Source organism: Falco biarmicus, chromosome 2 (assembly GCF_023638135.1).
Source record: "Falco biarmicus isolate bFalBia1 chromosome 2, bFalBia1.pri, whole genome shotgun sequence".
Taxonomy (NCBI): Eukaryota; Metazoa; Chordata; class Aves; order Falconiformes; family Falconidae; genus Falco; species Falco biarmicus.
Genome location: NC_079289.1, coordinates 1,178,226 through 1,188,692, shown reverse-complemented (window position 1 = coordinate 1,188,692; position 10,467 = coordinate 1,178,226). Strand labels below are relative to the sequence as shown.

Genomic DNA, 10,467 nt, shown 5'->3' with positions numbered 1-10,467 from the left:
GGTGCTGCCCACGCTGGGGTGTTTCAAGGGCCGTGGATGGGCCTTGGTGTGGGCATAGGGCTCAGCCCCAGGGACACACTGCCCATCCCATGGGGGACCCGGGAGGAGCAGAGATGTCCCTGGGGTGGCTGCGACCTTGCAGCCAGTCCTTGTGCCCTGCCCCCCTCCAGCAGCCACAGGTTTCCAGACCGGGGGACCCTGTCCCCAAAGCATCCTTGTCACTGGGAATGACACGGTAGTCCATCAGCAGCTGGTGCTGAGCTCTGCCATCCCCGTCCTCAAACATCCCCTTCTGGGTGCAGGGCAGGGTGACCCCCTTGTGCCAGCCCCCCAGAGCCACCTCTTGGCCGTGGGGCTGACAGGTTCCCCACGGCAGGGTCCCCCGCGGCAGCCTGCACCCCCTCTCGCAGTGGGGCTGGTAGCCGGGAACCTGCGCCGAGACCAGAAGCCCGTTTCATACAGCCAGGGAATATAATAAAATTAAAGCTCATTAAGCACTTAGAGAAGGGTTTGCATTGAGGGGGTGTGGGCGGGGGGCCGTGGGGGCCGTGCATCTCAATACTGGGCTATTTAGAAGGGAGAATTTAATAACAGGGGGGTTGGTTTTTATGGCAATAGATTTATTCCACCTGGGCTAAGAAATACATTCCACATCTGCCGAGCCATGTAACCAGACTCTAATTAAAATCGTATGCCAAGCGAGGGCCTGGCTGTAAAACACAAAGCTGGCTTTTAGAGCGGCTGGGAACCGCGGCTCGCGCCGAGCCCCGGGCCCAGGGCCAGGCGGCCGCGGGATGGCGGAGGCAGGCGGTGGTGGCCGGCAGGACGGGCACGGGGCTGGCGGGGAGGCTCTTTGGCTGCTCGGTTTCCCTATGGTGGGGCAGGAGGGGTGTGTGGCTCAGGGAGGGGGTGGCGGTGGAGGGGGGTGTCCGTGTGCAGGGACCCTGGGACAAGGTGACATCTGTGTCCATGTAGTGACTGTGGGGGCAAGGTGACACCTATGCATAGGCAGAGGCTGTGGCACAAGGTCACGCACGTGTCTGTGCAGGGACCCCAGGACAAGGTGATGTCCATGTGTATGTGGTGACCCTGGGGACAAGGTGATGTCCCTGTGTGTGTTGTGATCCTGGGAGCAGGTGGCATGCATGTGGGCGCACAGCGATCATGGGACAGGTTGACATCATTGTGAGCATGGTGACAGTGACACCCTGCATACATGGTGACTGTGGAATGGGGCAATGTCCATGTGCCCATAGTGGCTGCAGTGACAGGGTGCTGTCCATGTGTAAGCGGCGACACGGGGGTGAGGTGATGTCCACCTGTATGCAGTGACTATGGGGACAGGGTGACAGCTACGTACACACAGTGACTGTGGGGGTGGGGTGACATCCACGCATCTGTAGGGACCGTGGGATGGGGTGATGTCCGTGCACTAGTGATATGGGGACAGGGTGATGTCCGTGTATGTGTTGTGACCCAGGGGACAAGGTGACGACTGCATGTGCATAGTGATGGTGACACCCACATTTATGTAGTGACCACGGGATGGGACATGCCCTTGCACAAGCAGTGCCATGGGGACAGGGTGACATCCATGGACGGGGTGACATCCATGTCCATGCAGCAGCTGGCACGGGGGCGGCCGGGTACGGGGCTGAAAGGCTTCCCTGTGCACGCCGTCGCGGGACACCCGCGCTGTAATTTTACAGTCCCGCGAAATCAAGCCTAATATTTACCGAACAAACAGCGGTTCTGTCTCGGGTTTAATAGACTGGTCCTCCAGACAGCGGCAAAAAGCGCCAGTTCTGATGGAGAAACTAATGAGACCGTCGAAATAGTTTGTACGGGAGTAGTGAAGAAAAAAAAAACCCACCCCAATGCGCTCGATGCCAAGGAAAATACACTTACCTAGTAAAGCATGAGTAATAAGTGGCACTTTTTACAGTGTGAAGATATAACTTTTCATGAAAATACCAAATAAGGCTCCGTGTGAAAGGTGGATGGCCTTTCTATTGACTTTTTTTTTTCCTTCTCTTTTTTCCTTTCTTTTCGTTCTCAAGACACACGTGTGTTTTCCCCAGCGCCCATTTTGCAGGAGCCTGTTTACGGGGCCGGGCTCCCGCCACCCCCTGCGCAACCCGGCTCGGGTTCCTTCATCATAAGATGAAATGAGAAGGGAATGGAAAAACAGGAGCTGCTGTTCTGCGAGACTTTCTATTTTTAAAAGGTTAAAAATATCTATTTTCAGACACCAGCCCAGGAAGCGCTGGGTTGAAGCGACGCGGCAGGATGTGAGGCGTAAACAAGCGCCGGGACGTGCCGGGCAGCGCAGGAGCTGCGGCTCCAAGGATGCTCGTGGGGACTGGGGCATCATGGGCCACCGCAAGCCATGGATGTGGCTGCAAGGAGATGTGGGGTCGCATAAAAGGGCTGCAGGGCTCGGCACTAGTGGGGATGCTCAGCCCAAGGGAGGATGCCCAGACCCATGGGAGGATGCTCAGCATCAAGGGGGATGCTCAGTGCCAAGGTGGGATGCTCAACCCCCATGAGAAGGTGGTCCGCATCAAGGTGGGATGCCCAGCCCCAAGGTGGGATGCTCAGCACCAAGGCTGGGTGATGCTCAACACTGAGGAAGGGTGCTCAGCACCCAGGGGGGATGCTCAGCATTGAGGAAGAGTGGTCAGCACCCAGAGGGGTGCTCCACATCGAGGAAAGGTGCTCCGTCAGAGGAAGGGTGCTCAGCACCCAGGGGGAATGGTCAGACCTGAGGGCCAGGGTGCTCTGCACTGAGCTGGGGGGATGCTCAGCACCCGGGAAGAATGGCTTATCTCCCCCAGCATTATGGCCCTGGTGCCCTCGTAACTTGGTGAGTGGGATGGGATGCTTTGCTGTTGCACATGGTACCCACCACAGGAGCAGGATGTGGCACTTGCTGTGGGAAGGCGATGTGTAACAAACACCTCAAAAATTCCAAAGGTGCTTTTTCTCTTTGCATTTTGCAGCTTTGCTCCCTTCTCCTCTCCACCACACCTTCGTGTTGGTGATTTGCTGTGTTTTCTGTTGCAGACATCTAACACCCCACACTGCAGCCCAAGAGAGTGGCCATTTCAGCAGACACCCTGCAGGGAAGAGTCCCATCTCCGAGAACACCATGTCAGGGCTTCAATATTAAGTGCTGTGACTTTGCACAGCTGCCGGTTTGATTTCCAGGCTCGTGGATGCTGAATGTGACCTCTGAAGGCCTCTGGTCCCAGCCCCAAAGCAGGGCCAGCTTTGATGTGAGATCCAGCTCCATAATTATGAGCAGAGGCTCAGGCTTCCCAGAGGTGTGTTGCCCTGGAGTGCTGCTGGTTTCCAAACCGGGAGCTTTTGGGATGGTCCCGGCAGCTTCCAGGCACTGAACCCCCTCCAGGCCCTGCAGAAGATGAAGTTTAAGATGGGAAACCTCTTTAAAAAATCAAATCATGAACTGAGACACGCAATTTTTATGCAGTTCCTGGTCATACATGGGTTGAAAACGTCAAATAACGGCACCAGGAAGCCTGGAAGAAGTTCCACTGAAACTCAGCATCTCCGGTGCCTTGTGGTCAGGGAGATGAACACGAGCAGAAACAACCATAACTCATAGAATCACAGAATGGTTTGCGCTGGAAGGGACCTTCAAGACCAGCCAGTCCCACCCCCCGCCAGGGGCAGGGCCCCCTCCCTCCAGCCCAGGCTGCTCCCAGCCCCGTCCAGCCTGGCCTTGAGCCCTGCCAGGGATGGGGCACCCACAGCTGCTTTTCGTTTCCTCAAAACAGCCAAGCGGGTGATGAAGTGAACCTTGTCAGAGGTCAACACGGCCCATCTTGATCCAGGGAGAGCACCGACCGCTCTTCCCTGCCCTGCTGTGGCACTTGGGACTGAGGCAAGGATTAAGTCTCCTGTGGAAGGGTTTCCAAAACTCACTTGGACTTCAGCCCCACCACCCTGCGTTTAACCCCCTCCTTCAGACCACTCCCTGCCTGCTGGCCAAGTGGGATCAGCAGAACCACCTCCATCTTCTCAAAAGAAGCCTCTGAAATATCTGAATTAATCACTCTATACAAGCAAATTGTAACCCTGTAGTTATCTCAGCCACCTGCCCGTACCCTTGAGCAGCTGTCGGCTCATGAATTGGCAGCTCTCGGAGCCAGGAAGGATGTTTTAGGGCTTTAAAGCATCAGAAGCCCTAAGGGGCTGGAAACGATGGTTCCTCAGAGCGCTCTCCGAGCCCGCTGTGCCTCCAGCACCTTTTCCCGGGGCTCAAAGGAGCCATCCCCAGCAGATGCAGCAGCAGTTCCCTGGGCATGGGGACACCGGCACAGCAGCCCGTGCCGCTGGCTGTGGCTGTGAGCAGCTTTGCTGTTTGCTCCGAAAGGACGGGTGAAACCCTTCCACAGGCCAGGAGGGACCGATTTCAGAAGAGCAGAAAAGACACATGGTCTTGTCTACCTGGTGCCACATGCACAAACCCCTTTTCCCCCCTTTGTGAAAAAAAACAAACCCCAAACCAACAACCCCAAACAAATCAACCCAAAGCTGAAAGCCAGGTAAACCCAGCAGCATCGCACCCCATGGGGCTGCTTTGACCCACTGATTTTATCGCTTTTTAAAAATCCTTCCCCAGCTGAAGCGCCAGCACACAGGGCAGTGCTTGGGAGGGACGAGATGGACCAGGAGCCACCGTCGAGCTTCCGCAGGGATCTGAGCATGGAGGGCTGCAACCGCAGCAATCTGCCGCCACCAGAGCAGACCCCAGCCCCGAGCCCAGCCAGCGGCACCCACCCCTCGCAGGCACCCCAGGGTGCTGCAGCACGGTCCCCTAGCCGGGAAGGAGCGCAGCAGTGACGCACAGCCCTGGCAAGTGCCTTGGCTCCCCTCCGCCGCACTCGGGTGCTTCCTTATAAGTCCCTGCTGCTCTGGGATCCGCGGCCGAGCTGGCATCGCCCGTTGGGAGAGCAAAACAATTCCCCACCACCACCGCGACACCCTCCCGTCCGCTCGGCCACGCTGCCCGCAGTTGTCCCTCCTCTCTTTAACCAGATAAAGGCTGGCCAAGCCCGGAGCGGGAAAGACGGAGGGTTTATTTTTTCCGAGCAGGCTCTGGCCCTGCAGGAAGGAGCTGTAAATCAGCTCGGCTGTCTCCTGAAGGAGGAATGGGGAAATTTTCATTTGCTGTTCCGAGGGTGTAAAATGTGGTTGGAAGACAAAGGGGAAAAGGAGAGGAATTCCCTACAAGCTTCCTCTATCTCCAGGGTGATGTTTTGGACCCCGAGCACCTTCAACACAGAGTCTTGATCCGACTGGGAGGCAGAAGATGTGCTCCTTGCTCCGAGCGCCTGGCGCCCAGCTGCGCAGAGCTGCCGAACGGGTGCCATCCACCTGCCGCGGGGACACGGAACCTTCTCCCTTTAACCAGCAGCCCCACTCCCCCACGGGCACCTGGGGACGCTCCAGCCTCGCCAAGGGGGCATCCAGGGACCCGAGGCCCCCCTGGGGCTGGCAGCCCACAAAGTGCAGGAGCAGGGAGTATTAGATCATGATTTTTGGAAGGCTGAAGTTCGCCTATGTCCTGCTTCTTCAGACATTAAGTCATTTTCCTGAGGAAGTCACCTATGACGTTGATCTGGTTATAGAGGGAGTCGGGGTGGAGCAGCAAGCTCCAGCTAGACCACGGCAGAGGTGAGGTGCAAGAGCTCTGGGACACCATGTCCTGTCAACATCTGCCGCAGGAGTAAGGCTCAAGGGATCCAAATTCAATAGAGCCTGATATTTTGAGGTATTCTCACCCACACTTCAGCTGCCTTAAAATGCTCAGTTTAATGCTTCCAGCCCCGGTTTTGACAGAACTCTACCCACTTCACAAGCGGTATTCTTCCACACGGTCAAACGTCACAGCAACCCTTGGATATCAGGATGTAGCACATCATTTAATGAATAGCAAGGACAAATGAAAAAAAAAATATCTGTATTTAATGGGTTTTGTTACGTATAATTACTTTTAGAAATACACTCTCAATTCCACCAAGAAAAAAAAAAGAAACGCTACAGGAGGTTTTTATTTTCTTAAAACAGTTAAATTTGCTTCATAAAAGTTACAACAAGGTCGTTCATTCTTTCCCCATGGACCTCTGCTGCCACGTCACTCCAACATACCTTGAGAGCATGAAACCTTTTTCAGCTTGCACAGCAGGCTCTGCGTCTGGATGTCTGCGAGTACCACGCTGATAGTGCCTCCCCTCATCTTCCCGTTATTTTTCCTATACATCTCCACCTCAAAAATGTCCAGAGTTTCAGCTCTTAACGCTTCTGAGGAGCTACACGGGGTGGGTGCTGAGCTCTGAGGCTACCCTTGAACAGCCCCCAGAGCAGCGATCCATGCCGGGAGCCGCTGAACCCACCCGGCCAGGACACAAGCACGGGCACAAACCCTAGGGCGACGTGACTTCAATCGAGTCAACTCTCGGTCACCATTAGGTGCGTGTTAAAAATTTCTCGAGCCGCCAACGTGATCTCCTGGTCAGAAGGACTGTGTAAATACACTGTTGGCCTTTCTACTGGCCACAGGTCAGAATATTTCAGCTGGGTGCCTGAAGACATTTCTTCCTTGGTCGCACTCCTCAGACTTTATTTATCTTTCTACCCACCACAAACACTTTATAAACCAGTGTGTACATACACAGCCATAGGTACGGTGGCCCAACACCACTCAGAAACCACTGATGACATCAGTTGCCTATTCGGGAGCCCTCACCAGCCAAGCTTCAGAAACGCTCAGCACCCATCCCCTGGAAAATCTAGCCTTTTACACGTATCTATCAAATTTAGCACCAGAAAACCAGAAGACATCCAAAACGATGACTCATTTCTGATTAACAGGACTGCAGTGCTTTATTCATCTCCAATAACTGGTTCCTCAGGACCATTTGCTGTGACACACTTCCTTCAGCAGGCGGATGACGAGATGTCCTAGAAAACAACTCTTCTGTTGTCTGGTTTATGCCTGTAAAAAAGCTTCAGACAACCTAAAACCTACAAAACCAAAAAGCAGCGTGCAATTCTTCACAGACAGTGACAGCAGGTACCCAACTGGCGTTTCAGAAGTGCCCTCCCATCACCCTTCCCTTTGACTCATTAACTTTCAAGGTTAAAGATATATAGTTGCTGTCCCAACAATTGCAAAGCCTTCTCCCAGTGACACTGGAGCCAATTGGGTGGGAAGCCTCAAAGATGTTTATGCAAAGACAGAGCACCAACAGTGTCCCGGTCTATAATTAGGCATCTGAGCAATTTACAGAGGATACATTCAAGGAAGAAAAGAGTAAGAGAATTTTATATGCTCTGCTTTGTCCAAAAAAAGATTATGAAAGGCAGAGCAAAAACTATTTACCAGTCCTAGGGGGAAAATTAAGTTCATTTCATTCAGTTAAAGCTGAAGCAGATGTTCAATATTTGTGTGTACGCTGGAAGACCTGCTACATTACAGCTTCTAACCAACATGGATGTTTAAGATCAATCTGGAGAGTCAGGGGTGTAAAAAGAGGGAGGGCGTGAAATAACACAACTCAACTCCTAATTTAGTCCATCTACCACTCATGGAACAGGCCTTCAGCACTGAGCAGGTGAAAAGCCATATTAAAAAAATAAAATTTCATGTGAATAGATGAACAGCCTTTCAAGAGTTCCTCTAGATTCTGCTTCTAGGTGGCAATTCCCATACTGCTTAATAAAGATGACTGAAATGATTGCAGTAACAAATAATAAAAAAAACCCCAAACAACTTTTCTCTGATACAAAATCTAGTCCAGAGGGCTTACTTACACAGTAAGCAAGATATCTTATGTAACCAAAGATTGCGCGTTGTTCTCCTCCAACGCAGCAGCTTTTAGAAAGCCACACAAAAAGAGCAACACTCCCAAGCTGCCCAAGAGGACTGAGAGGAAGACCCAGTTCATTTCTTCGGAAAAAACCCCATGATGGAGACCTGTTTGTTGGCTCTGTTGGTGGTAGTTGCCCCTTTCTTCAGGTTCTTCCTTTCTTCCTTTGGTTCTTTCTTCATAGGCAGCACAGGCTGTTTGAGAGCAGCTAGTGGCTTGGACTTGGTGAAGTCATCCTCGCTATCTGTACAGGATTCGCTCTCATAGACCTTCTCAGTCACTGGTTAAAAGAAACGAACAGATGGTGATGGTTAAGCCTGAGTACCAAAGAGCAGAGACCTCCCCACTGCATTTCTAGAAGTGAGCATTTTGGGTTCAAGGAGTACATGCCAAATACAGGAATTAAATCCGTTGTTCAGGGTTATGCAGTAGATCCAGATGACTGGACTGGCTTTCCATACACTCAAACTGCCTCCCCTCTTTCTTAAGTGTAAGACGGCAAGTTAACGACTCGGAAGCTTTAACATCCCCCAGCTCTTTCAAAATGGCTTTGGGTAACACACACATTTATTCACAGGCCACATACACACCTCTGAACAGCAGCAGCCCAAGGTTACCCACCGGGAAAGGCCCTCAAGAGGACAGTTCCCTTTCCCAACCTTTCAAGTGGGCCTTGTTTCTAGGAGAGGGCAACAACTGTGCTGAAGACCATCAGTTTGTCTTGCAGAGGCTGACAAGGAGCTATCAGGAAGTGATGAATCGGAATGAGATCAGAATCTGTAGCATCACAGAGTCACAGCGTGGCTGGGGTGGGAAGGGACCCCTGGAGCCCACCCAGCCCACCCCCCTGCTGAAGCAGCTCTCCCAGAGCAGGTTGCACAGAGCCGCGTCCAGGCGGGTTTGAATGTCTCCAGAGCAGGAGACCCCACAGCCTCTCTGGGCAGCCTGTCCCGGTGTCCCGTCACCCTCAGGGGAACGATGTTCTTCCTCACATTCAGATGGAAGTTCCCGTCTTGCACTTTGTGCCCGTTGCCCCTTGTCCTGTCGCTGGGCGCTGCTGAAAAGAGCCTGGCCCCGTCCTCGTGGCACCTGCCCTTAAGATGCACTGATAAGATCCCCCCCTCAGTCTCCTCTCCTCTAGGCTAAATAGGCCTGGATGATGGAATATCTATTTTACAGTTAAAAACCACTGCTCTGACTTGGTCCGATTTCCACAGGGGCCAAAGTAATCAGATTGTCGCGAAATCCAGACAAGACAACCTGGAGACAGACCTAGCCTTCCCTCACCAGCACCATGCACATCACCTGGCCAGGGAAGAATGAAGCAAACGTTTCTGGTGCATCTCAGAGATGCGAGAAGGAGCACAAAACCTTGTGGGCAGCCTCTTCCTCTACAGGTGGGCAAGCAGGGCAAACAGAAAGAAATCCCTTAAAAAAATAAAACCAAACCAGTGACTGAAATCCAGGACTGTGACCAAATGGGATTGCCAGCTCACTGCTGTCGGCATCCAGTGATGGAAAGCTAAGGGATATAAAACAACGCTCACGGAAATTAAACTGGAGTCAGCTCCACTGATGAAAGCCACTGTTAGGTACTAGTACATGTTGTTATATCAGCTTTCCCAGCAGTGCTCTGGTATTCTTCTAGTAAACCGTTTTTCTTTAGCAACTGTATTCTTTTAAACAGATGTCCTAACTTCCCTTCTTCTGGGAAATTGGCTTTCACTTGTATTAATGCATCAAATTAAATAAGGTTTTCTACGTAACCAGAGACTGGGAAGAGGAATGGTATGAACTCCTGCTCAGCAGCGCTAATGGATGCTCAAATAGGGACTGTAAACCCAAGTTAACCTCCCTTCAAAGGCAACTGGCTTTTCAGTGAGCAGCTTTACCAGACCACTGGGCACTTACTGAGCTTTAAAAAGTTATCATGTTGTCACCCCTGTCAGTAATTATCCGTAACTCTGACAGCATGCACTTAATCCCCTCGCAATTGCGAGGTAACTCAGCTTAGACCAACTTTCTTTTACTGCGATCTCAGCTGAACTTAAAGTTTCTGTATTTGCAGCAGCTACAGGCACACAGGTAGATAGTTACCGACACTCGCTCACAGCCAGACTTGCGAAATCACAGTAATGCAAGCCAGTGCTGTGACATGAGCTTACCAACAACATACACATATATATTCCAATATGCAAGTCCGTGTGTGCCCTTTCAAGTTTAGAAAGCGCAAAGCAGAAATGCACAAGTTTAAAACCTCAGTAATTCTCCTTTGCTATAGACTAAGAGCAGGCACTCAAGTGATTTGAGTCGCAGCTGATGCATGGTAACATGCCTTGTGCTTAACTCCACAGATACTTTAATTGCTCAGTTTCCCTCAGGGCTAATCCCTAAATTAGTTTTGCTTTTTGACACCAATCCTTAGCTGTTGCAGCTATTGTGAAAAAGATCACTTAAAATCATGGAGAAATACAAAGTACAGCCTAATCCTAATGTTAGGATTTAACATCTCTTAAAACCTAGCCCTTTTTTTTTTTTTTTTTAAAAAAAAAAAAAGAAGAAAAAAAAA

The 10,467-nt window shown here is 51.7% G+C and overlaps 1 protein-coding gene across 3 annotated transcripts in view; it reads right to left on the bottom strand.

Moving 5' to 3' along the window:
* Nucleotides 1–5,972: 5,972 nt before the first annotated feature.
* The window catches only part of POLD3 (DNA polymerase delta 3, accessory subunit), a 45,927-nt gene continuing 41,432 nt past the window's right edge, over nucleotides 5,973–10,467 (bottom strand). For all 3 annotated transcript variants that reach the window (XM_056327168.1, XM_056327166.1, XM_056327167.1), the window contains one exon: nucleotides 5,973–8,178. In XM_056327168.1, coding sequence (XP_056183143.1) covers nucleotides 7,973–8,178 — 206 coding nt within the window. In that variant the 3' untranslated portion in view covers nucleotides 5,973–7,972. The remainder of the gene's footprint in view (nucleotides 8,179–10,467) is intronic.